Source organism: Vanrija albida (assembly GCF_041260175.1).
Source record: "Vanrija albida strain AlHP1 chromosome Unknown contig_6, whole genome shotgun sequence".
NCBI lineage: Eukaryota > Fungi > Basidiomycota > Tremellomycetes > Trichosporonales > Trichosporonaceae > Vanrija > Vanrija albida.
Window position 1 is genome coordinate 248,181 of NW_027191425.1, and position 23,610 is coordinate 271,790.

General features: G+C 64.0%; 11 protein-coding genes across 11 annotated transcripts; 6 read left to right on the forward strand and 5 right to left on the reverse strand.

The window, feature by feature from the left end:
• Positions 1-275: 275 nt before the first annotated feature.
• On the forward strand, positions 276-3,083 carry Q8F55_007459 (uncharacterized protein; the record flags this gene model as incomplete). Its single annotated transcript, XM_069355886.1, has 13 exons — positions 276-339; positions 390-459; positions 534-1,188; positions 1,250-1,495; positions 1,534-1,662; positions 1,697-1,834; positions 1,870-2,161; positions 2,202-2,243; positions 2,289-2,587; positions 2,631-2,681; positions 2,732-2,815; positions 2,851-2,992; positions 3,040-3,083. The coding sequence occupies 13 exons, from the start codon at positions 276-278 to the stop codon at positions 3,081-3,083; spliced, it is 2,256 nt and encodes a 751-aa protein (XP_069205727.1).
• A 354-nt stretch (positions 3,084-3,437) lies between these two features.
• Positions 3,438-5,187, forward strand: Q8F55_007460 (uncharacterized protein; the record flags this gene model as incomplete). The annotated part of the gene is made up of 3 exons (XM_069355887.1): positions 3,438-3,656; positions 3,692-4,556; positions 4,592-5,187. The coding sequence occupies 3 exons, from the start codon at positions 3,438-3,440 to the stop codon at positions 5,185-5,187; spliced, it is 1,680 nt and encodes a 559-aa protein (XP_069205728.1).
• Positions 5,188-5,447: 260 nt separating this feature from the next.
• Positions 5,448-6,229, reverse strand: Q8F55_007461 (uncharacterized protein; the record flags this gene model as incomplete). The annotated part of the gene is made up of 2 exons (XM_069355888.1): positions 5,448-6,012; positions 6,045-6,229. The coding sequence occupies 2 exons, from the start codon at positions 6,227-6,229 to the stop codon at positions 5,448-5,450; spliced, it is 750 nt and encodes a 249-aa protein (XP_069205729.1).
• A 633-nt stretch (positions 6,230-6,862) lies between these two features.
• Q8F55_007462 (uncharacterized protein) lies at positions 6,863-7,708 on the forward strand (the record flags this gene model as incomplete). The annotated part of the gene is made up of 2 exons (XM_069355889.1): positions 6,863-7,001; positions 7,035-7,708. 2 exons carry the CDS (start codon positions 6,863-6,865, stop codon positions 7,706-7,708), a joined length of 813 nt encoding a protein of 270 aa, XP_069205730.1.
• Positions 7,709-7,928: 220 nt separating this feature from the next.
• CPR2 (Peptidyl-prolyl cis-trans isomerase B) lies at positions 7,929-9,198 on the reverse strand (the record flags this gene model as incomplete). The annotated part of the gene is made up of 7 exons (XM_069355890.1): positions 7,929-8,174; positions 8,344-8,382; positions 8,420-8,578; positions 8,616-8,653; positions 8,710-8,942; positions 8,988-9,052; positions 9,091-9,198. 7 exons carry the CDS (start codon positions 9,196-9,198, stop codon positions 7,929-7,931), a joined length of 888 nt encoding a protein of 295 aa, XP_069205731.1.
• A 271-nt stretch (positions 9,199-9,469) lies between these two features.
• Positions 9,470-10,520, forward strand: Q8F55_007464 (uncharacterized protein; the record flags this gene model as incomplete). The annotated part of the gene is made up of 3 exons (XM_069355891.1): positions 9,470-9,726; positions 9,774-9,907; positions 9,943-10,520. 3 exons carry the CDS (start codon positions 9,470-9,472, stop codon positions 10,518-10,520), a joined length of 969 nt encoding a protein of 322 aa, XP_069205732.1.
• A 546-nt stretch (positions 10,521-11,066) lies between these two features.
• On the reverse strand, positions 11,067-12,793 carry Q8F55_007465 (uncharacterized protein; the record flags this gene model as incomplete). The annotated part of the gene is made up of 3 exons (XM_069355892.1): positions 11,067-11,237; positions 11,447-12,659; positions 12,696-12,793. The coding sequence occupies 3 exons, from the start codon at positions 12,791-12,793 to the stop codon at positions 11,067-11,069; spliced, it is 1,482 nt and encodes a 493-aa protein (XP_069205733.1).
• A 1,641-nt stretch (positions 12,794-14,434) lies between these two features.
• Positions 14,435-15,299, reverse strand: Q8F55_007466 (uncharacterized protein; the record flags this gene model as incomplete). The annotated part of the gene is made up of 7 exons (XM_069355893.1): positions 14,435-14,459; positions 14,499-14,613; positions 14,651-14,726; positions 14,763-14,925; positions 14,964-15,019; positions 15,055-15,172; positions 15,235-15,299. 7 exons carry the CDS (start codon positions 15,297-15,299, stop codon positions 14,435-14,437), a joined length of 618 nt encoding a protein of 205 aa, XP_069205734.1.
• Positions 15,300-15,821: 522 nt separating this feature from the next.
• On the forward strand, positions 15,822-18,291 carry Q8F55_007467 (uncharacterized protein; the record flags this gene model as incomplete). Its single annotated transcript, XM_069355894.1, has 12 exons — positions 15,822-16,012; positions 16,056-16,130; positions 16,179-16,377; positions 16,415-16,466; positions 16,507-17,048; positions 17,085-17,305; positions 17,345-17,388; positions 17,436-17,502; positions 17,546-17,740; positions 17,784-17,848; positions 17,889-18,016; positions 18,055-18,291. The coding sequence occupies 12 exons, from the start codon at positions 15,822-15,824 to the stop codon at positions 18,289-18,291; spliced, it is 2,016 nt and encodes a 671-aa protein (XP_069205735.1).
• A 280-nt stretch (positions 18,292-18,571) lies between these two features.
• Q8F55_007468 (uncharacterized protein) lies at positions 18,572-20,092 on the reverse strand (the record flags this gene model as incomplete). The annotated part of the gene is made up of 5 exons (XM_069355895.1): positions 18,572-18,831; positions 18,923-19,416; positions 19,451-19,695; positions 19,730-19,764; positions 19,798-20,092. 5 exons carry the CDS (start codon positions 20,090-20,092, stop codon positions 18,572-18,574), a joined length of 1,329 nt encoding a protein of 442 aa, XP_069205736.1.
• A 1,152-nt stretch (positions 20,093-21,244) lies between these two features.
• Q8F55_007469 (uncharacterized protein) lies at positions 21,245-23,523 on the forward strand (the record flags this gene model as incomplete). Its single annotated transcript, XM_069355896.1, has 6 exons — positions 21,245-21,802; positions 21,852-22,385; positions 22,424-22,676; positions 22,714-22,850; positions 22,885-23,472; positions 23,518-23,523. The coding sequence occupies 6 exons, from the start codon at positions 21,245-21,247 to the stop codon at positions 23,521-23,523; spliced, it is 2,076 nt and encodes a 691-aa protein (XP_069205737.1).
• Between the last annotated feature and the right edge of the window lie 87 nt (positions 23,524-23,610).

Below are 23,610 nucleotides of genomic sequence, written 5' to 3' on the forward strand. Positions count from 1 at the left end.
ACGGAGTGGGTTCATGCGGGGAGAAAGACCACATGCCACCCGCCACGGGGGCAAAAGTGCCACGCGCCTGCCCGCCCTCGTTGCCACTACCCACTTCCCCACACTCACCCACCTTGGGTTCGTCCCACTCCTCCCCACTCCTGCCCACTCCTCGCTCATACTCGTCCTTGCCCCACTCTCGAGTCGAGCGCATACATCCAACACCCGACGCACAGTGCACACACACACACACACGCACAATCAAAACAAATCCCCTCGCGTCCGGTCCGTCGATAATGCCCCCGGATACCCGCCATCCCTGCCCCGAGCCGGGCTGTGGAAAGGCCTTCTCGTCGTCCAGTACGTGCCTGAGCTAGCTGGTCTCCGCTCCCCATCTCACCACCACCCAGGTCATCTGCGCCGGCATGCGCGCAATCACCGCAACGACCGCGCATTTACATGCAAGCACTGCGGGCAGAGGTGCGCCGCGCGATGGCTGCGTGCTGGCTCGTGCAGCGCAGCAGCCCCGTCACGGAACCCACTAACCCACCCAGCTTTGTTCGCAGAGAAGTTTGGAAGCGGCACGAGGCGCTGCACGTCACGCCCCAGTCCGTCCGGCCCCGTATCAAGCCAGTCGGTGCCGGCGAATCGTCGCTGTCCCCGGGCGCAGGGGCTATCAAGTATGAAAAGTACGAGCCAAAGTACGACAACGACGACGAGGGCACGCCAGAGCCGTTATCGTCGCTCCGCCGCGCCTCGCGCCTCGAGCCCGCCCTGACGCCACGGATAAGCGACGAGCGGTCCCACTCGCGCGCAGAGTCGGTGCTCCCATTGGTCGGGCCCTCGGCGCTCGGCATGGACGCGGTGCCGCAGATCCAGCCGATGCAGCAGCAGCAGCAACAACATCAACAGCATCAGCAGCAGCAGCACTGGGCGAGCCTGCCCGTCGGCGCGACGCAAACCCCCGAGCCGCAGGCGTCGTTCGCCGACATTGTCCCGACCAGCGTCTACTACCCCTCTGGTGGCGCCTCGCTCGAGAGCTGGATCAACCAGATCCTGACCGAGCAGTCGACCTTCCCGACCTTTGACCAGCCCGTGCCGCCGCCAGAACTCCCGGCGACCGCCTTCCTCTGGGACCAGCGCGGCGCCGTCGAGAGCCCGTCCGCGCAGGATGCGGGCGCATGCAGCCGCCTGAGAAATTGGCTCATGGTGAGTTTGTGACTCGGCGGTGGTGGCGGCCTCGTCGCATTAGCGCAGCTCATACTTGCAGGACAAGAACGCCTCACAACTGCCGATCGAAATCACCACCGATCGGATGACCCGATGTCTTGCCGCCTACTGGGCCACGATCGATCCGCAGATTCCAATAGTCCACCGACCGACCTTTTCATCCGTCGAATGTTCCCCGCTAGTGCTGCTTAGTATGGTCATCCTGGGCGCCACAGTGGCCGGCAGCGAAGATGACTGGGCCTGGGCTGGCGCCGTGCTCCCGCAGGCGCGCGTCATGGCCATGACGGTGCGTGGCTAAGTGTTGTGTCGCTGACCCAGCCCCAGTGCAACATGGGCAACCCGACCGACCGCATGCACGCGCTCCAGTCCATGGTCATGCTCAGCCTCGTCGGGCACGGCATGGGCGCAGACGAGCAGGACCACGCCCACGGCATCATGAGCATGGCGCTGACTGTGAGTGGGCCAACCTGCCACACACTGACGTCAGCTCGCGCGCAGAGCAAACATGTACCAGGATCGGCCCAGGCGCCCGGCCATCAGCCAGTCGGATCTGCAGGCACAGTGGAGCCAGTGGATCATCGAGGAGTCTACGCAGCGCGCGTGCTGGGTCATTATGTTTCGAGACGTGGGTATGCGCGCAGTAGCAGTCCTGACCGGCAGATTGAGTACTGCAGCTTCTTCCAGCAGCTGCCGACGAGAGCATACTCGCCCTTCCGGACGCCGTGCCCGCTCCCATGTCCCGAGTCGTGCTGGGACGCACCGACGCCCGAGGCGTGGTCGCATGCCTTCACGCCTGGGGAAACGCTCGCGGCTAATCTGAAGAGAATCCTCATCAGCGGCCCTGCTGGCCCGACCCTCGCGTTCGGCAAGGGCGACGAGCTGTTCAAGCAGCTCAACCTGACGTACTGTCTCAGTGCGCTCGGCTGGGACGCCAACAACAGAGATTTGATCGGTGGGTTCAGAGTTACCAGCTTTCGTCTAACCCAGTCCAGCCTCGGAAGTCTCCAAGTCGAACCCCCAGACATTAACTGTTTGTAAGTGCTGTGGACGTTCCTCCTACGCCAGCACTCACACCCCAGTCCTCATCAGAATCCTGTCCCACGCAGCCATGCAAGATCCCGAGGACATGGGCCGCAACTCGAAGCGCAGCTGCCTCCAGGGCTCCATCCAGGACGTTGCCTTCCTCGCCGCACTCGACCTCCACCTCAGCACGCTCTTCCTGCAGGTGTTTGCCGGCGTGCCCGAGGTCGGGATCCTCCAGCCCGTGCGACCGACCGACCAGATCGACGCGAACAAGAGCATGCGAGCCTGGGCAATATCGCCCTCGAGCCGCGACGCGGTGATTCTCTCGACGCAGTTCTTGATGCGCGCTATTGAGGTGTGTCGAGTTGTCTTGAGTTGGTGATTAACTCACACCCCAGACTGGGCAAGCCCACACGCTGAACCACGCTTGGGCCATCTACATGGCATGTGTGCGTAGATCGATAGATGGCCGTGGGCAGGGACAAAACTGACACCGCAGCTTGTTTGCTGGGCATACTACGTGCTCCGCCGTGTCGGCTCGGTCCCACCGCACATGCAGCAGACGGACGGCCAGAACACCAAGGTGGGTCCCGACTCGTCAAACCACTGACACGGCAGGACGATGCCCTCCAGTTCTGCTACGAGCTCGAGAACTGGGCACGCGGGGAGGACCACGAGGCGCGCGAGCCGTCGCCGTTGCTGATGCGAGCGCTGAGCACGCAGGTGGTACTTCTCCTCTCCACAAGAAAGGAGGTGATGGGTGGGTAGCTTGCGTTCTGCGATGATCTAGCTGCTTACGCACCCCAGTCAAGGCCGCATGCCTGCTCGTCGACCGCAATGTTGCGCCATAGCCCTCCCCTCCCTCGTAATAAACACACGCAAAGTGACATTGAACGGAACACTGCCTGCCTGCCTACCTTTTGTATCGACCGCTGTCTTGGATGTATCGGGTTGTAACTGTGCCTCGTTCGTCATTCGGGTTTGGCCGATCACGCGGACGCCAGCTATCATCTCGTCATTGCGTCAGCCAGCCAAACTGAATTATCCACCGACTGCATATCTCATCCCCCCCGCTCAACATAGCCGCCATGCACGACCTCGACGTGCCCGAGCTACACGCCCGCTCGCCACTCGTGCTGGTGAGTTGCATCGCGCCGCAGCACCACGCCGCGATCTTTCCCCCAGCAGAGCCAGCAGAGCGCACCATGTCCACCACGACCGGGGCCGCGACGTCGCCCCGCACAGCAGTCAAGCGGCTCCCCTCGACCCCGGGGGACGAGTACGCGCCGCCCCCTGCCCCGATCACCCAGCGCCGCGACTCGACGTCCAAGTCGTTCACCGCCGTCGCCGTCCCCTCCGCCGAGCAGGTGTGGGCCAGCATGGGCGACAAGGAGCGCGACGGCGAGCGGGACAACAAACGCGAGGTACGTCCCCCCCGCTGCCCAGCCGCTGACCCCAGCGCTCGCCCGCCCGCCTCTGGACGTGGGTCAAGATCCTGCTCATCTACCTCGCCGCCGCGCGTCTGTGGGACTGGGCGCGGAGCGACGTGGATGCGGGGTTCTTTAAGAGCCTCGTGTTTGGCCCGGGGGCCGTCCCCGTCGAAGAGGCGTCTCCGCCCCCCACCGCCGCCGTTCCGCCGCTGGACGAGTCCTTCGTCCGCGCCTGCAACGCCCTCCTCACTCCCCCAGAGCACACCCACACGACCCGCCTCGAGCGCCTCGTCGCCGCGCTCGGAGGCGGCGCAACCCGCCTAGCGTACATCGCCGAGCCGGGCCCCTCGGCCGCCTACTTCCTCGGCGCGTTCGGCCCGTCAGCGTGGAAGCCGAGCGAGCGGCCCTTCCTCGTTGCGGTGACCGGCGGCGCCTCGGGCCCGGAGGTGACGCTGCTCACCCCGGCCTTTGAGGAGGGCCGCGCGCGCCTCGTCCCCCTCCCCTCCGAGGTGCGCGCCACCTTCCTCCCCTGGGCTGAGAGCGCCAGCCCTTACGCCACCCTGCTCGACGCGCTCGGCGTCGACGGCTTCGTCCTCGACGCGCAGGTGCGTGAGTTTGTCGCTGACGGCCTGAGGGGGGCACGGGACGGCGCCGGCGTCGCCTCGGCCCACGATGAGGCGGCGGCGCAGGCGCGCGTCGCGCGCCTCCGCCAGGTCAAGGACGCGCACGAGGTCGGGCTCATGCGCTGCGCCAACGCGTTCACGCTGCACGCTATCCGCGCGACCCGCGCCCAGCTGCGCTTCGGGATCACCGAGAGCGAGACGCGCAAGATCCTGTACGCCGAGATGGGCGCGCTCGGGCTCACGGACAACGGCGCGCTGATCCTCTTTGGCGGTGAGTCGGCGCAGCAGAGTTGGCTGACGGCGCAGAAAACGCCGCCCTCCCGCACGGCAGCGGGACCGACCGCGCCCTGGGCCGCAGCGACCTCGTGCTCATCGACGCGGGGGGCAAGTGGGGCGGCTACGTCGCGGACATTACGCGGACATTTGCGCTGCCCGACTCCGAGGTCCCCGAGGCGCACAGGCGCGTGTGGGAGCTCGTGCGGCGCGCGCAGCTGGCCCCCGCGGCGCTGCTCGAGCGCGCGACGGGCGGGCCGCTCCACTTCCGCCAGCTCGACCACCAGGCGCGCGCGCTCATCTCGCACGGCATGCGCAAGCACGGCGTGGTGCCGGCCCCTGCGCCGGACTATACCGTCTTCACGCACCGCCTGGGGCACGGCATCGGGCTCGAGGGCCACGAGGCGCCGTACGTCGTCCAGGGGCCTTTGGGGGACGAGGTCGTGCTCGCTGGCAACGTGTTCACGTTTGAGCCGGGCGTCTACATCCCCGCTGATGCGGGGCACGGCGACGCGGCCGTGCGCGGGCTCGGCGTCCGCCTCGAGGACGTGTTTGTCGTGCATGAGCAGGACGGGAGGCTGGCTGGCGAGTGGCTCACTGGCCCGGTGAAGGAGTGGGGCGATGTGTAGGGCGTGGAGGCGATGTGCAGGCGACATTAGTGGCGGTCAGCGAGTAGCATCACAGCGTCAGTAGTTTGAACATGCAACATACAGCACCACGCCACACTCTGTGGAGCCCATGCTACCCTCCTCCACAACACTGTATACATGCACAATGAATGAACTACAACGGAATAGTGAATGAACTTTGGCGCTACTCGGGCTAATCGCGCCCGACGAGCCGCGACAACACCCTAAATGTGAGCGTGCGCTCGCGCCGCACGAGATACCTACGACCAGGGCGTCGTCGCCGTGTGGTCTTTGGCCACGGCCGCCGCAGCCAGTGCGGGGCCCTCGAGGCTCTTGCTCGCCCAGGCAGTGTACTCTTCGTACGTCGCCTTTGCCTTGACGCCCTCGTACACCTTCATCTTGATGCTCTGCCAGAGCGCGTCGCCGACTGCCACGGTGCCGCGGTAGCCTGCCTTTGCGACCAGGCTCTTGACCGCCTCCTCGCGCGTCCAGCCCTGCTCGGGGATCACGTCGGGGAGGTACGTCGCGTTGAGGGTGCGCCCCGTCGACGGGTGCGGGAACGTGATGTGGATGCCGTGCACGCCCGGCGTCCAGCTCAGCGGCGTCGCGACGGGCGTGAACGGCGTGAGGAGGGACACGCCGACGCTGAGGCTCGGCAGCTCGGCCGCGCGGATCGGCGCGAAGCGGTGGTCCTCGAGCGCCGCGACGAGCGCGTACTCTGCCAGGCCTCTATCGAGGCGCATAGGCGTAAAGTTGCCGATGCAGCCGCGGAGCGTGGGCTTGCGCGTGCCCCCACGCACAGTGTTCCACGTGACGAAGAGGGCGCTGGGGTCAGCATTGCTCGCGGGAGAGCTCACAATCTCTCCTTGGCGTTGGCGAACGGCGGTGGCACGGGGTCGCGGCCGTCAAAGTGGGCAGCGAGCACGTCGAACGCGTACAGTGCGTGCTCGGCGCCGCAGACGGCTTCGGCGGGCGTGGCGGGGACCGTGACGCCCGGCGTCGTCGTCCCGCTCGAGCTGAGCGCCGGGGGTATTGTCGGCATCTGGGGGGAGGGGGGAGGGGTGGTGGGGAGGGGCGGGAGGGATGTGGTGGGTCGGTAGCGAGGCCGCTGACGTGCGCGATGGCGACTAGGTCGGGCGGAGGCAGACGGGTGGCGGGTGGGGATGTGGAGGTGGGGTGGGGGGTGGGAAGTGGTGGGAGCCGTGGTTAGGACGTAGGAAAGCAGCCCGCTCGTGCGGAACTCGCTCCCTCTACGGTCCTTGGAGTTGCGTGAGATGTGCTGGTGCTGCGAAGAGATCGGAGGGGGAGGGTGAGAAGTCAAGTCGGTTGCGACATGGTTGGGGCGATGATGTAGTGGGCGCCGGCGCCTCGCCTCTCCGCCAGTCGTCACTGCCCGCCCGGGCATGCCACGTGACGCCACGTGGCATCTGCCTCCGCGCCGCCCAGCCCGCGCGTGTCTCAGCCTCATGTTGTTGCTTGCCACTGCGCGAACAAAGACGAGACGCGTCTGATTTGCCGCGACCGACGTGACTTTGCGCCGCAGAGCAACTCAGCGTCTCTCACCACTCCCCCACGACAACGTGACGCGACTCGACTCGGCCAGCCCGTCCCCCGCCCAACCCCCTCCCGCACCACTCGACCCACTCGCCCCGACGCGTCGCGACCACCCCCCACCATGCCCAGCCCCGACCCCAAGCGCCAGCTGCGCGCGACCGCCTCGACCGAGTCGACGGCCGAGACGTACGGCAGGCGCCACGGCATTCCCGACGACGTGCAGGCCGCGCTGCAGAACGTGGGCTGGCGCAACCGGCAGGGTAAGTTTATTGCTCAACTCCGCTGACCCCCAGCCGTGGCCATGGGCGCGCCGGGCGCCGGGCGCACTCTCCAGCCGACGCAGTCGCTCCCCACCCTGCCAGGAGGCTTCATGACCGCGCACCAGACGTACGCGCACGCGCAGGCGATCATCGACAAGGAGGTGCACCGCTCGCACGAGCTGAGGCCGATGGCGTTCCCCGGCTCGGGGGACGTCGACGCGCTCTCGCTCTCGCCGCGCGCGGACCGCACGCTGCGCTTCACGGCCGACGGCGAGGCGCGCGTCAGCGCGCGCGGCATGAAGCGCCGCGACGAGGACGAGGGGAGCGGCACCGACGTCGACGAGGACGTCGTCGTCGACGAGGCGCCAGCCACGCCCGTCAACCCCGCGGCGAGCGACTTCCCGCCCGTGTTCAAGTCGCCCGTCATCTCACAGCCAGAGCTGTACGCCGCGCCCGGGAGCATGCCGCCCCCGCCGCTGCCGGGCCGCGCGACCCGCAGCCTGCCCCGCCGCGGGTTTACCAAGACGGTTTCCGCGCCCGTCGGCCGCCTCGGCACCTTCTCGGGCATGGACGTCGACCTGCCCTTCGTCGTCGGCGCGCCTGGCGTCGCGGGATTCGCGCCGTCGGGCCTCGCGGCGCCGCTGGGCACCGAGGAGGAGGACGGCTTCGACGTCAGCGACTGGGCCAGCAGCGAGATCAACTTCTAGGGCGTGGCTGCGACGCGACGATTGCATGAGACGGGAGCGCCTGGCATGGCCTTGATTTGTACATATATCCCGCAATGCATCTGCATTAGACGTGAGTGGGTGGGATCGGTGGAGAACGAGTCCAGCATGCTGCAACTCGTAGCACGGCACCTCCCGCCGCCGCCTTCGCAGCACCCGCCCCCCGCCCCACGCCGCACCCATACAATGCATACAGCACAGATCAGACCTTCGACTCCTTCGTCTCGAGCTTCTCGTAGTCCTCCTTGTTAAACCACGCCCTGACACGCTTGCGGCCACCCTTGTAGAAGTAGACGTAAGCGCCGACAGGGGCGACAACAAAGATGGAGAGGAAGGCAAAGTACTTGAAGGGCGAAGAAAGGGTCAGGTACTCCTCAGAGTCGGTCTTGGACTCGGCAACAGGCGTCTCCTTCTCCTTCTCCTCGGCCTCGGTCTCGTCGTCGTCCGTCTGCGTAGTATGAAATGGTCAGGGTTCGAAGTTGATGTTGCCGAATAGCGGCGAGTGTTTTGTGTTTTGAGGGAGTGTTGGTTCGAGGTTCGCGAGTCGGTTCAGAAAATCATATGGGAGATGGCTTCAGAACTGTTCTCTGCACTTAGAGCTCGATGCGGAGGGGTACCTTGTTGCCCTCGGAGTCAACCTCCTCCTCAATCTCAAGCTGGCGGGTCAGTCAAGTCCACGTGCAGCTAACCCACCTCGCCCGAGGCAACAATCTTGACGTCCTCCTTGGGCTTGTCAGAGCCGCCCTTGGCAACGTTCTCAATCTGGCGAACGACGTCAAGGCCCTCAATGACATTGCCGAAGACGACGTGCTTGTTGTCGAGCCACGCGGTCTTGACGGTGCAGATGAAGAACTGACGGGTGAGCTACAGAAGGGAAACGATCACCCACCTGCGAGCCGTTCGTGTCCTTGCCCGCGTTGGCCATGGCTGGTACCTGCGTTAGCGCCCACCCAGATGGAGGAGCTGGGTGAGTAAGGACCCACAGAGAACACCGGGGCCAGTGTGCTTGAGCTTGAAGTTCTCGTCGGGGAAGCGGGCGCCGTAGATCGACTTGCCGCCACGGCCGTCGCCCGAGGTGAAGTCACCGCCCTGGATCATAAAGTCCTTGATGACACGGTGGAAGTTGGAGCCCTGGTAGCCGTAGCCGAGCTCCTCGCCGTCGGCAGTCTTGCCAGTGCAGAGAGCGCGGAAGTTCTCGACAGTCTTGGGGACGGTCCTGCGACGTCAGCGGCTGTTCCATTCGTACTGGACAGCCACTCACTTGCCGTAGAGGCCCATGACGATACGGCCAAGAGGCTTGCCTCCGTGCTCGATGTCAAAGTACACCTGAGGGGTCAGTGGGTCTCCAAGCCATGAGCACCCACCTTGTTGGTGATGATGGGGCCCTTGGCCGCCTCCGCCGGGGAGGCGATGAAGGCGATGAGGGCGACGAGGAGAGCCGCGAGGAGGGGGAGGAGGGCGATACGGGACATGATGGATGAGATGGAGGGAGAGAGAGACAAAGGAGGAGCCGTGTAATAGTCAACGTGTCGGTGACGGCCTCGCGCCCAATGACCCAGCCAGGCTCAGGCCTTTCAGGGAACGTCGCGTGGCGTTTTAGAACGGAAGCAAATTCGCCACCACAGACTTCCCTGGCTGAGACGCGTCGTGCGCCGCGCCGCCGATTTCAATGTTGGAGGCGACTTGTTGACGTTCTTTGCCTTGCTCACCTCGACTCATCACTCTCTCACTCAAAAGGTCACAATGGACGACGCCGACCCCATCCTCACCTTCTTCTCAGAGGCAGAGGCAGCGATCGACGACATCCTGTACACCACCCTCGGCGTCAAGCGCGAGTCGGCATCAGACGAAATCCGCAAGGCGTACCGCAAGGCAGCGCTCCTTTGCCACCCGGACAAGCACTCGCACAAGAGCGAGAAGGAGCAGGCCGCGGCCTCGGTCAAGTTCCAGCGCATTGGGTTCTCATGGGCTGTGCTCTCGGACGAGAAGCGGCGCAAGCGGTGGGTTTAGCTGTCCCGATCTTTGAGGGGGAAGCTGACGCCACCAGCTACGATGCTACGGGCCGCACCGACGAGCTCCAGTTCGGCGATGCCGAGGAGGCTGGCTGGGACGCGTACTTTGACGACCTGTTCGAGCGCGTTGACCGCAAGATGCTCGACGACGACAAGGAGAAGTACCAAGGTGGGTTTGAGTCCGCAATGAGCCTGACCCGCCAGGCTCGGAAGACGAGCTCGAGGACCTCCGCGACGCGTACATCAAGGGCAAGGGCGACCTTGTTGTGATCATGTCACGCGTCCCGCACTCTGCGTGGGTCGACGAGAAGCGGTTCGTCGTCGCGATTGAGGCCGAGATCACAGCCGGCAACCTGGAGCGCACGGCCAAGTGGACCTCGACGAGCACGGACGAGCGCGCGAGCGAGGGGCGGCGGAAGAACGAGGAGAAGAGCGCCAAGGCTGCCGAGAAGCGCGCCAAGGAGCTGGGTGTGCACGACGAGTTCTACGGCTCGGGCAAGAAGGGCAAGCGCAACGGCGAGAAGAAGAAGGAGGAGCCGGCAGAGAACGGCCTCGCCGCGCTCATCCGTGCCCGCCAGGGTATGCGCACGGTCGGCATCCAGTCCCTCGAGGCCAAGTACCGCCAGATCGAGGAGGACGCCAAGGCGCGCAACAAGAAGCGCAAGGGCAAGGTCGAGGACCCGCCCGACCTCGACGACGAGGCTTTCGCCGCGCTCCAGGCCAAGATGTTTGGCGACAAGGCCAAGGGCGGCGCTAAGGACAAGAAGCGCAAGACGAAGTGAGGGGTGACGGGGCGGCACGCGTGTGCCTTGTTGTATCATTAGACCACCGCATGTGAAGCCGAGTATCCTGTGTGCTGCGTCGAGTTGCGTCGAGTCAGCAAGGCGTGTGTGGCAGGGCAGGAGGGCGTTGCCAGTGCCGCGGGTTTGCGATGTGTGTGCTTGCCTGCGACGCGTGCGCCGTAAATGCCGTTCGGCATGCGAGGTCGTGCGCGTCGCCTGTGGGTCGGTCCAGACCATCACAGGGTGCGCATTCGTCGCGTCGCCCAAGAGGAAACGAGTGCCGAAGGATCCGCGGATCGGCCGGAAGGCACAGGTTGCGGATGTGTGGCGGAGACGACGCGACGCAACTACGCAGCCCGGGCCGACGCCAGCCGACAACTTCGTCAGCGAGCATCCCCAACAACTTGTCGCCACCAGCCAGTGCACCAGTAGTAGAGATTACAAGATTCATTCATGGATTAGGATACAAGGCTATAGAGACAACCCCGGGGGGTACGAGGGTGGAGCTTAGGAGCTTTTGTGCACCCAAGCATGTCTTATGTTAGTCTAGAAGAAGTGGTTGCGGCGGCGGCCAGCGAAGCCAGCCGAGGGGGAGGCCGAGGGCGCGTCGGTGGGGGCGACGGTGGGGATGACGGAGGGCGAGACGGTGGGGGCGTCGGTGACGGAAGCCGACTCGGACGAGACCGACTCGGACGAGGCGGACACGGACGAGGCCGACTCAGAGGCAGAGACGGACGAGGCCGACTCAGAGGCGGTCACGGAGGCGGAGACGGACGAGGCCGACTCGGAGGCGGAAGCGGAGATCGACGAGAGCGAGGCGGTGACGGAGCCCGAAACGCTGCTAACAGGGAGAGGCGAGGTGACGTTGGTGCCGTTGAGGCCGTCGGTGCCGTTGGTGCCAGTGGTGCCGTTCAGGCCGTCAGTACCGTTGATGCCGGTGGTGCCGTTGCCGTCGACGGTGCCGTTGGTCTGGGGGGAGGGGGAGGGGTGTGGAGGACGGTGCCGTTGGCGTTGGTGATCTCGTGGGTGTAGGTCGAGTCGGAGGCGCCGAGCGAGATCGAGTCGGGGATCGAGCCGTTGGACGTGAGCTCGTAGCCGCAGTAGCCCTGGAAGAGGGCGATGAAGGGCGAGGGGACCTCGGTGCCGTTGGTGGCGGTGCCGTTGGTGATGGTGCCGTTGGCGTCGATGGTGCCGTTGGTGACAGTGGCGTTGCCGTCAACCGTCACGTTGGAGAGGGTGCCGTTGGCGTCGATGGTGCCGTTGGTGGTGATGGTGCCGTTGACGAAGGTGGCGTTGACCTGCTCGGGGACGGTGAACCACTCGGGAACCGACTGGTAGACGAGATCGAGGGTGGCGTAGACACAGTCGTTGCAGAGGACCTCCTTGGGGATCTTGGAGACGAGCTCAGCGGCCGAGCCCTGCGAGCCCGAGGCGAGGCGGAGGAGGTAGTTGAGGGTGAAGGGGTGGCCGAGCGAGGCCTCGAGCTCGGAGGCGATGCCGACAAGGCAGTACTGGGGCCCCTCCTCGGACGCGTTGGTGGTCGAGGTGCCGTTGGTGATGATGGTGCCGTTGGTCGAGGTCGAGTTGTCGACCGTGGTGCCGTTGGTCACGACGGTGGTGTTCGAGTCGCCCGAGCCGCCGACAATGGGGACGGGGACGATGGTGGCAGTGTTGCCGTTGGTCGAGTTGGCGTCGGTGCCGTTGAGGCCGGTGCTGTTGCCGTCGACGGTGCCGTTGGTCACGGTGGTGCCGTTGGTCGACGTGCCGTTGGTCGAGGTGCCGTTGGTGGCGATGGCCGTGTCGTTGGGGTAGTGGGGGAACTTCTCGTCGGTCTGGAGACACGAGATCTCACGGGCGAGGGGGTAGAGGCCGACAATCTCGTGGACCCACTTGCGGGGGAACGAGAGGCCGCTCTCCTGGTCGTTACACTTGTCGGCGATGAAGTCGGCGGCCTTGGTGAGGTTGGCCTGCGAGCAGGGCGCGTCCTCGCAGGTGGCCTGGACCCACTTGTCGAGGTAGGGGACGAGCGAGCCGTTCTGGTTGAGGCCGGCCCACACGAGCGAGGTGTGGAGACACTCGCCGGTGTACGAGTCGGTCGCGACGACCTCCTTGATGGCGGCGCGGCACTGCTTCGAGAAGCTAGGCGTTAGCTAGGACAAAGAAGGCAAGGCTTACGGAAGGAGCGCAGCGTTGGCGAGGTCGGTGGCCGAGAGGTTCTCGGTGGCGGCGCTGCCGGCGGCGATGCCGGCAAGGATCTGGCGAGCGTTGACCATTGTGTGCTTTGTTCCCTGCTTGTGTGGTGGGGGAGGGTGTGTCGGAGAGGGAAGGCAGGCGATGCGATGGAGTTTGGACGAGGCCCAGCCGGCCGTCTTATATCCTCGTCGTCGCTGGAATCCAGCACAGTCTGCGCGCGGCCGCAGCTGCACCAGCAGGCGCAGTCTGGCGCAAGAAGCAGCGTCGGCCCCACCTCGACATCATCGGACGCCGCAGGCGTAGGTTCGTAGGTTGTGAACGTCCCTCGCCGCGTAAACGCCTCGTATGGCGAGCAAGCACAAGCAGTGGTGGTGTCGACGGCCGACGTGAACATTGCAGCTGCAGGGTTGCGACGTCATGGGGGGTGAGTATCTTGTCGGCGTCAGCGTCACTGCCACTCTGCGCCGCGGCGCGCAGTTGTGGATCCCTGTTGGCCTGCCGCCTGCCGCCTGCCTCCCTCGGAAGCTTTGTCGAGCTTGCCGCGCGTCGCCTGCCTCCCTCCTGCCCTCTTGCCTGAACTGCGCGGCCCGCCTGCCCACTGACTGACGGTGCCAAGGTTTTGGGACACTGTTATGCTTCGTCGCTGAGTGTGGGAAAGGTACGCCCAGAAGAATATGTGGGTCGGGCTGCCGAGGCTCCGAGGCTCGTTGGCTCCACATGTGCTCGCCCACATGTCGTGCATCGGTGCAAAGCCGGCGGTAGAGGTGCAGAGTGTCATCGGGCTGCGGTAGAGCACCGCTCGCCGTTGGAGAAGAGCGCAGTCACTCCGCTCATGCCTCCGCTCCGCCCATGCCTCACCGCCCATGCCTCGCGCAGCGGCGCAGGCCGCCCCCACCCTGCCCTTCGGCCTTGCACGCGCGGCAGCGCGGCCGCGGTGCATACAGGCCTATACTGGCTACGCAGCAACACGTGCACAGGGTAGCAGACCCCCTGTATGCACTGTAGGCGCCCAACCGCTTGCGTGGAGTTGCCGCGTCGCCGGGTGCCGGTGGCGACGTTGGCAGGACAGTCAGCGGTGGAGGATATCGGCGTCTTCGTGGGGTGGGGGCACATTGGCTCCCGGGTGCCTGACTTGGGACCCCGGTGATGTTGTTGTTATCCACTGTGCCGACTCACCCACTTTACAAAACCCGCTGCGTCGGCGCATGTGTCGTCGATGCCGGGGGTACGAGTGTCGCGGGCCGCTGCGGTGGTCTTGCTGCCTGCCGAGTCGTCACCCCGCCGGCAATGACGAGTGGGAGCTGGCCATTGGTAGTCCGAAAGTTGCATAATGCCGGTCGGTTCTGGGAAGACGATCAGTCAAAGCCGATGGGATCGCTATCCTTGGCATAGGCCTGGACCTACTCAGGAAGGGGAGCGCTGAGACCGAGTGAAGATGGCGCATCATGAGAAGCCGTTTCATCATCAGACAAAGGTAGGCAGACGTTGAAACGGCGTGGCATTCGCCCGCGCATTCCTTCTCGGTCACCCAACTTCTCGGGACTCAATGTATACATGTCCGGCTGGCTGGCTACTCGTCAATGTATGTACCTGTGAATCATGTTGCTGTGTGGAGTTGGGATAGTAACAAGGGGACCGTGTGTGCGCCGAATAGTATCAAGTGGGGGCTTGTATGTGCCGACCAGGGTGGGGTGGGTAGGTGGAGGCCGATGAGGTGTCCTTTACTCCTTGGCGGTGAAGGTCATGCTGTCGAGCATCAGTACACTGTGCCACGGCCCGGCTTACCGGCTGAGAAGGTGGGGAATAGCACTGAGCTGCGGCCCGTAGCGCTGCGTGTTGTCATAGAACTCGTGGATCGGGATAGCGAGGAGCTTCATGTTGAGCGGGACGCCGATGCTAACTGGGGGGTGAGCATGACGACATCGACATGCACCGACTCTTGGGCGGCACAGTGACGAGGAACATCTTCTTGCGCTCCTTGGGAGTCGTGATGTGCGCGGGCTTGTAAGGGTACTGGTGGGTCAGTATCTTGAGGGGTCCCCCACCCACGAAGAAGCCGTCAAAGTTGGGGCGCCACCAGATGGAGAGAAGGTCGCGCACCGTCCACTGAGGCTGGTCGCTCACGGGCTTGCCGGCAGTGTTGAGGAGATCACGCAGGTGACGGATCATGCCAGTCTCGTCGTCCTCCGACGGGTCAAGGTAACCACCGGGGCTGGCAGGTGTCAGGCCACCACCACTCCAGCCACCTACAGCTTGAAGAAGTCGTTGGCAACCTGAAGAGTGAGGATGCAAGGGAAGCCGTGGTCCTGAGGAGGTTAGACATGGTCGCAGCCGACCTCACATGGCAGACAATCACCGCGTCGACCGAGCGGCGCATGCCAGTCTCCTCGTACTGGTCCTGGAGACGGTGCATGCGGTCAGCCACCGACGAGTCCTCCTCTGGCTGCATCGAGGTGCTCCTGTCAGGGTGTGTCAGTGGGTCATTACCTCGAGGAAGGGACAAGGGCACGATTGAACTCACTGCATCATGTAGTTCTGAACCGGGTAGATGTCAATGGGCTCGGGATCCTTGATGACGATGGTCATGTTGTTAGGCTTGGCGAGTGAGTGAGGGATGGAGGTGAGTGAGGGGTGAGCGGTGGGTGAGAAGAGCTTGGGGTGAGCGAGGTGAGCGGGGTGAGTGTGGCCAGAGAGTGGCCAGAGTGAGGGTGAGTGGGATGAGGGAATGGGAGAATGGGGGAGTGAGTGAGTGCGCATCGTCCCGAGCCCAGTCTTATACACTCCAAGAGGGACCAGCATCAAGAGGAAGGCGAGGAAGACAGGGAAGACAAGGAAGACGAGGAAGGTGAGGAAGGCGAGGAAGGTGGATGCTATGTTCGGAGCGAGTTGTGCCCGGTGGCCCGCGCTGGTGTTGATTTCAGGAACGAGCCATGACGCACCACGCGTGGTCGGTCACGACTGACGCCACCCACCCAGGCGGCCACCCAAAAGGAGGCCGGCCGAGGCCGTTGCCGCCAGGAGGAGTATCACTCCCCGCAGCTCGCTGCATCTCATCTTCTTCCTCCTCCTCGTCTTGCCACCCATCACACATCACACTCCACAAACACCATGTACTGCCTAACGCGAGACAAGCCTATCCGCCTGTCCGAGAAGGACGACGACGATACCCTTCTCGATGAGGTGTACGCCGTCGACGAGAAGCCCCTCCTCCCCTTCCCCACCCGCCCAAGCGAGGACGAGATGCAGGACCGGCTCAAGGAGCTGCGTGCCCAGATCGCCGACGCCAAGCTTGACTGGTAGTAGGTATCAGCAGCGTACCTTGACCTATACTCACACCGCCAGCGTCGTCCCCAGCGAGGACGAGCACCAGTCCGAGGAGGTCGCCGTCTCTGAGCGCCGCCGCGAGTACATCACCAAGTGGGTGTAGAGGAGAGCTTGCAGGGACGTGGCGAACTCACACCGCAGCTTCAACGGATCCGCTGGAACTGCTCTCGTGCCCTCCGCGTCGATCAACGCCAAGGCTCTCCTGTTCGTCGACTCGCGCTACTGGGTCCTCGCCGAGGACGCCGTGCCCAAGAAGAATTGGGAGGTCCGCCGAGTCGGCTCGACTGGCGGCAGCGGACGCGACAGTGTCGTCGGTGGCTGGGCTGAGTTCATCGTGAACGTGGGTTAGATTGCCCTGCGCTTGCTGACGACACCAGGAGCTCGCTGACGGCACGCGCGTCGGTATCGACCCCAAGCTGATCTCGGATGGTGAGCTGCGCCTATCGGTCTCCTTCAGCTGACACCCCAGGCGTCGCCAAGTCGCTTCTCAGTCGCCTGTCGCCCACGTCGACCGAGCTGATTCCCGTGAAGGAGAACCTTGTCGACCGCACCCGCGTTCCTCCTGCGCGTTCGCTCGGCCCTCTCAAGACGTACCCCGTCGAGCTGTCTGGCGAGTCGACAAAGTCCAAGATCACTCGCCTCCGCGCTATCCTCACCGGCTATGCCCGGGCGAACAACTGGGTCTACCTTGTTCCCACTCTCCCGACCATCACCTGGCTGTACAACTACCGTGCCACCGCCGATGTTCCATTCCTGCCCGTGGCATTCGCCTACGCCGCGCTCACGCCCACCGAGGCCGTCATCTTTGTGGATGACCGCAAGGTGACCGACCAGGCCCTTCTGGCCGACTGGAAGGCTGCGGGTGTCACCGTTCGCCCTTACGGTGTGGACGAGGTCGAGGCGTTTGTCAAGCAGACCGTGTCCAGTGTCCCCGCCGGCGACAAGGAGGCGAAGTACAGGATATTTGCTTCCAACGCCAGCAGCTGGGCTCTGATCAGAGCGGCTGAGCCTGTGAGTGGAAGGGTAGTCCCATGACTGACTTGTCAGAACCCCGTCAACCTCATCGCCTGCCCCATCGACGCAGCTAAGGTTCTGAAGAATGACGTCGAGATCCAGAACTACCGTAACGCGTACTTGCGAGATGGCAGGGCCATGGTTCGCTGGTTTGCCTGGCTGGATGAGAAGCTCGTCAAGGAAGAGAAGAAGATTGGCGAGTGGGCAGCAGGCGAGGTTCTTACTCGCTTCCGCAGGCAGGAGGAGAAGTTTGCGTGGGTGAAATGAGCTGAGACCAATCTGACCTTCACCAGTGGCCTTGCCTATCCCAACATCTCGGCAACTGGGCCCAATGCCGGTGAGTGGAATATGAGCGGCGGTGCGAAGGAGATGCTGATTGCCCAGCCCTTGCCCACTACACTCCTGCACGCGGCAACGAGGCGACCATTGACCTTGAGACGCCTTATGTCATGTGGGTGCCTTGTCCTCATTCCGAGGTGTTCTGACCCATGCAGCGACGCTGGACCCCAGTACCTTGACGCGACCATCGACACCACGCGCACGTGGTTCTTCGGCAAGACGCCTTCGGACGACATCAAGCGCGCGTACACGCGCGTCCTCCAGGGCCACATTGCGGTCGCCACGCAGACATTCCCTCGCAATGCGGATGCGGGTGGATTGGGCCTCTACTCGAAGAAGTTCCTCTGGGAGTGAGTTGTCACTCGCCTGGTTTTCCACAACTAACACTCGCAGGGATGGCCTCGACTACGGCCACGGCCTTGGTCACGGCGTCGGCAACTACGGCGAGGTTCACGAGGGTGAGTTAGCAGATCTTGAGCTTAGTGCCTAACTCTTCAGGCCCGGTTGCATTCGCCCGCGGCTTCTCCTTCCTCCCCGGCCACGTCACGACGATTGAGCCCGGCTTCTACCTTGAAGGCCAGTGGGGCATGCGTGTTGAGAGCGTCTACCTTGTCAAGGAGGTCGAGGTGGGTTATACGTGGCTCGCAAACTTGCTAACCCTCAGACCAAGTACGACTTTGGCGGCCTGCCGTACCTCGGGTTCGAGGGCCTCACGCAGGTGCCGATTGACACACGCATGATCGACTGGAGCCTCACAACCAAGCCCGAGATCAAGTGGATCAACGAGTACAACACGTCGGTGGAGAAGGCCCTCACGCCGCTGCTCGAGGACGAGCTCGACCGTGAGGCTCGCGACTGGCTGAAGCGTGTGTGCAAGCCCAAGTTTATTTTCCCGTGGTAGTATGGCGCGACGCGATGTGCACTGACAGTGCGTGGTCGGAAGAATAGCATTCATACATGTAGACGAGGGATGAAGTGGGGTTTGTTGCCAGGCGGTGGTGCCGCAGTCGTTGTCGGTGCTCTCTCCCTTCCACCGCAATACCCAGACGGGTTGGCTGCGCCAAACCGGTCACATCCAAGATACATAGCTATAACAAGGGGGTAAGGAGAGCATGTGGCGGCGTGGCGGTGAAGTGTCCTGTCTAGCATGGCCGCATCTAGCCCCGATCAAGACGCCACATCTATACCGCGGCCTTGCCTCCGCCCGACACAGCACGCCCCTCGCCGAGCTTGAGGTGCACGAGCACGTCGCCATACTTCCCGCCGGCCTTGCCGCCGGGGTATGTCGTGAGGTCGCCGTCGTCTGCCTTGCCCGCGAGCAGGGGGTGGTCGTTGAGGCGGTCCTCGAACAGGGCGATCGTGAGGTCGTGCATCGTCTTGTAGTTGGCCGCGGCGGTCGAGGGGAGGGAGCCGATGACTGGGAAGTCGCTGAAGCCCTGGTCTGGAGATGGGTCAGTGGCTAGCCCGGAGTCGTCGGCGGGAATGGAGCATAATGGGGCGGCGGGAACATGCCGTTGCGCCTGGCCACTCACGCCCGATTCCGACCATGGACACGAGCGCCGCGTCCATGCGCTTGCTCGCGTCGCGCAGCAGCGCAAACATGGGCTTGTTTGTAAACTCGTCCGAGTTGATCGACAGCGTGGGCGGGTACTTTTGCGCCGGGATCTCGTACCCATTGCGCTTCACGAGCTGGCCGTACGGCTCTGTCCAGGGGTCAAGCGCGACGCAGTACGTCACCGGAAGCGGTGCGTACGAGCCGGGCGGCGCCGTCTGGATGAGGTGCATCGCCGTGCCGCCGCCAAAGCTGTGCCCCGCGACGCGGACGTCGTCCCAGTCGACGCTGGCGCCGAACGACGCGATGAAGGCCGCGCGGCTGGCGTCGTCGAGCTTCTCGACAACGACGCTGCTGTCGCCACCGAGCAGGCGCTTGAACGTGCCGTACGCCTCGTACATCTCGCGCACGCGGAACTCGAGCTGCACCGCGCGGAGGTCGAGCATCTCCGGCTCGGGGACGCTGCTGTCGAAGCTGGCCGTCAGAGTCGCCCCGCGGCGCCACTCACTCGGTCTCGGCAAACTTCGTGAAGAGCACCTTCCTCCCCTCGGGATGCTCCTCATCAGCGGGGAAGATGACACACGGGCCCGAGTGGTCGCGGTGCTCGACCGAGACGACAATGTAGCCCTCCGACGCGAGCGCGGTACAGTACTGGCTGTAGGTTGTGCGCGTGCCCACGAGCCCGTGGGAGAAGAGCACGACGGGGAGCTTCTTGTCCGTCTTGACGAGCGGCGCGTTGCGCTCCACCGCCATCTGGAGTCAGGCGGGTTCCCGAACGGCCACGCACCTTGAACCGGCCGGCGAAGAGCCCCAGCGCCCCGACTAAGGTCAGCATAGCCCACAGAACAAACGTACAGAGCCACGCAGAGGGCCCGCCCCCGCCGACCAGGTACTTCTCGTACCCGCCCAGCACGCCGGACACGGGGTCCACGACCCACTGCACCCCGCTCGGCTTGCCCGGCTGCGAGGGGTAGAAGAGGGAGAAGGCCGACTCCTTGAGCTCGAGGACGGGCGAGCCGTCGCTCTTGAGCGTCGGTGTCGGGCGCGTGTACGCCTCCTGCGGGGGCGCGCGCACGTACGCGTACCCCGAGGCCTTGTACTCGCCGGGCGTGTTCGCCGGCCACAGCGACGAGAGGACGGGGATGTACATTGGGGTGGGGGGGGGTCAGCGGGGGAATCAAGGAGCGGGTCGGGCTGGGTGTCAATAAGAGGCGGCTGCCGTCTATGCGGGTCAGAGATAGGTAGAGCAAGGTCTGGAGAGGGGTGAGTAATCGTGACTGCCTGCCGCTTGCTCGGCAATGGCTGATGGCTCGATGGCCGATAACGGGTGGCGCAAGCGTCATCGGAAGCCGATCATCTAACGTGGGAGGGCGAGATAAAGCGGCTTGTCCAGCCGACATTGATCCAGAGTTGCACAAAGCTGATGCGACGGCTGCTGCAGCTATGCATGTCGTTTGTGAATCAGTTGCGAGGCGAGGTGGGTCGAGGAGCGCGATTCCGGCGCGTCAAAGGAACGAGACGAGAGGTGGGCACACGAGCAGCAGGCCATGGCATACGCGTCCTGCCGTCGAGGCGGCCACTTTGGTGCAGTCACCGCCGCCAAGTTGTCGATCAGTCCGAAGTACAGTCGCCTGCCAATTCAGTCATATGCCGCCGCCTGCCGCCCAGTAGCTCGGTTTGGTGCAGCGCTCGGTTTGGCGCAGATACTCGGCACCGAACGCCGAGGCAAGGTCTGTTGTGGTCGAGCGGACGAGCGGACATCCGAGTCCGATCACATGTACCCCCACCCCACGACAACGTGCCGCCTACCCGCCAGCCAGCCCGCCAGCCAACCAGCCAACCATCCCTCACGCCCGCGCACAACCGCCGCACGGCTCGCTGCTGGTCGCTCGCGGGCCGCGCGCACAGGATCGACGCCGGCCGGCCGGCCGAGCACTGCGCCACTGCGGGCAGGGAGGGGACAGGGGACGGCGACGCGGCCGAAGTGTCGTCCTTGGCCGTTGCCGCAGGGTGTGCAGGGTGGCTGTCAACAGCCGCCGCGCCCAGCCGCCCCGGTCGTCGAAAAAGTCGCGACCAGCCAGCGCGACGTGTGCCCTAATGAAAACGGCCAAAACGACCCCTAATTCGTCGCTATTATTATTATTTTTGTATACACCAGCAGTGTCGTTATGACGTATTTTGACCAGGGAAGGCGCGGCATGCATGGGCGGGCGGCACAATGGGGGGAAGGGGTGACCGACTAGACTCGTACAACGTAGCCTCGACTTCTCACAGCTCACACTCAACCGCAACATCACTCACAATGCTGCTCAGACAGCAGCCGCTAGGCGTGCTCCGCCTCGTGCGGCACCAAGCACCATTGGCAGCCCCTCTGGCGCTCGCAGCCCGCACACCCCTCGCCGCTGCCCCCATCGCGCGCGTCACGACCACCACCGGTCTCGGCGCTGCACGTCTCTTGTCATCGTCGTTTGGTGGCCGAGGCCCCCGTCCCCGTCCCAACCTCGTCGCCCGCTCGCCCATCCTCCAGCAGGCCCGCGCAAAATGGTCCTATGCAAAGTACGGCTTCCTCGAGTCCAAGTTTATCGACCGCCACCCCTGGGTCGCCATGTTCATCCGCCTCGTCGGCTCGGTCATCTTTGGCGCCGTGCTCATCGTCGCCTGTATCCTCATCCACGACATGTTCACCTACTCTGACCGCCATGTCGACCGTGTGCCTTCAAACCCGCTCTCGCTGCACCCCCGCCGCGGAGGGCCAAAGAACCTGCCCATCATTGAGGTCAACCTCGACGACGAGGAGGACGAGACAAAGGTCGCCATCGGCAAGAAGCCCCGCCTCGTCGTCATCGGAGGTGGCTTTGGCGTACGTGTTTACGTGGACCATGTCTTGCACCGCTGACTATCCCCCCCAGGCCGTGGCTGTGATCCAGTCTCTGCCCCATGACGCGTACAACGTGACGCTCGTGTCCCCCACTACCTACTTCAACTTTACGCCGCTTCTGCCCTCTGCCTGTGTCGGTACCGTCGAGGTCCGCTCGCTCGTCGAGCCCCTCCGCAAGATCGTCGCGCGCGTCCACGGTCACTATGTCTGCGGTGAGGCTGTCGACGTCGACATGAGCGAGCGCCTCCTCGAGGTCGAGCTCCCCGGCGACGGTGGACCGATTCGCGCCTACCTCCCTTATGACAAGCTTGTTGTTGCTGTTGGATCAAAGTCAAACGACCACGGTGTCAAGGGCCTCGAGAACTGCTTCCAGCTCAAGACGATCCCCGATGCCCAGGCTGTTCGCCGCAAGATTATGGACAACCTCGAGACGGCCTCCCTGCCTACCACGACTCCCGAGGAGCGCAAGCGCCTGCTCTCGTTCGTCATCTGTGGTGGTGGACCCACTGGTGTTGAGTTCGCTGCCGAGCTCGCCGACATGCTCAACGAGGACGTTGCGCAATACGTGGGTGGAAGTGACTCCCGTACCTGCTGACAGCCCAGTTCCCCCGGATCCTCAAGGACGACATCAACGTTTCCATCATCCAGAGCCGCGACCACATTCTTAACACGTACTCGGAGAAGATTTCGGACTATGCCGAGAAGCACTTCTCCCGCACCAACGTCAATGTTATTGCCAACGCTCGCGTCCAGGAGGTTACGCCGGACAGGGTCATTCTCAAGCAGAAGGACGCCGAGGGCAACTACGAGCTCAAGGAGATCGACGCGGGCTTTGTGCTGTGGAGTACGGGTATCGGTGGGTCGCAAGCGCCTGATTACGACTAACCCACCAGCCATGCAGGGCTTCACCAAGCGCATGGTCGAGCAGCTGCCCAACCAGTTCCACTCCAAGGCAGTCCAGGTCGATGCCTACCTCCGTGTCGAGGGCGCGCCGAAGGGAACCGTCTACTGCATTGGTGACGCCTCGACTGTACGTGTTGCCCGCCTGCTCCGCTGACACCCAGATCCACCTCGACATGCTCAACGACCTGCTCAAGCTCTGGGAGAGATTCGACACCAACAAGGACAACAAGCTCGACGTCGACGAGTGGCACGCCATGGCCAAGTACATCAAGAAGAAGTACCCTCTCACGTCGGTCAACCTGCAGAAGGTGCACGACATTTTCGTCGAGTACGACCGCGACCACGACAATGCTCTCACGCTCAACGAGGTGGCCGAGATGTTCCAGGCGCTCGGACGCAAGGTCACGTCGCTGCCTGCCACTGCCCAGGTCGCGAGCCAGCAGGGCAAGTACATTGGCAAGATGCTGTCCAAGCTCGCCAAGGTGGCTCCGACGCTCAAGGCCAACGACATCTGCGACCTCGACGACGAGGCATATCACAACCCCTTCTCGTACGCACACCTGGGCACACTGGCCTACATTGGCAACTCGGCCGTGTTTGACTACTACGGCTGGTCGGCTGCCGGCGGTCTCATTGCCATGTACGCGTGGCGCAGTGTGTACTGGGGCGAGCAGTCGTCTATGCGCACGCGTTTCCTGCTCATGCTCGACTGGATCAAGCGCGGAATCTTTGGTCGCGACCTTTCCCGGGTGAGTGTGATGCATACATACAGTGGGTAGTGCTGACGAGTGTAGTTCTAAGGGGGTGTGGCCAAGGCGGCGTGAAGGCACGCTTGCGTGTTTATAGACAAGATAGTGAACGGGCCATGTATGGCTCGCTTAGTGAGG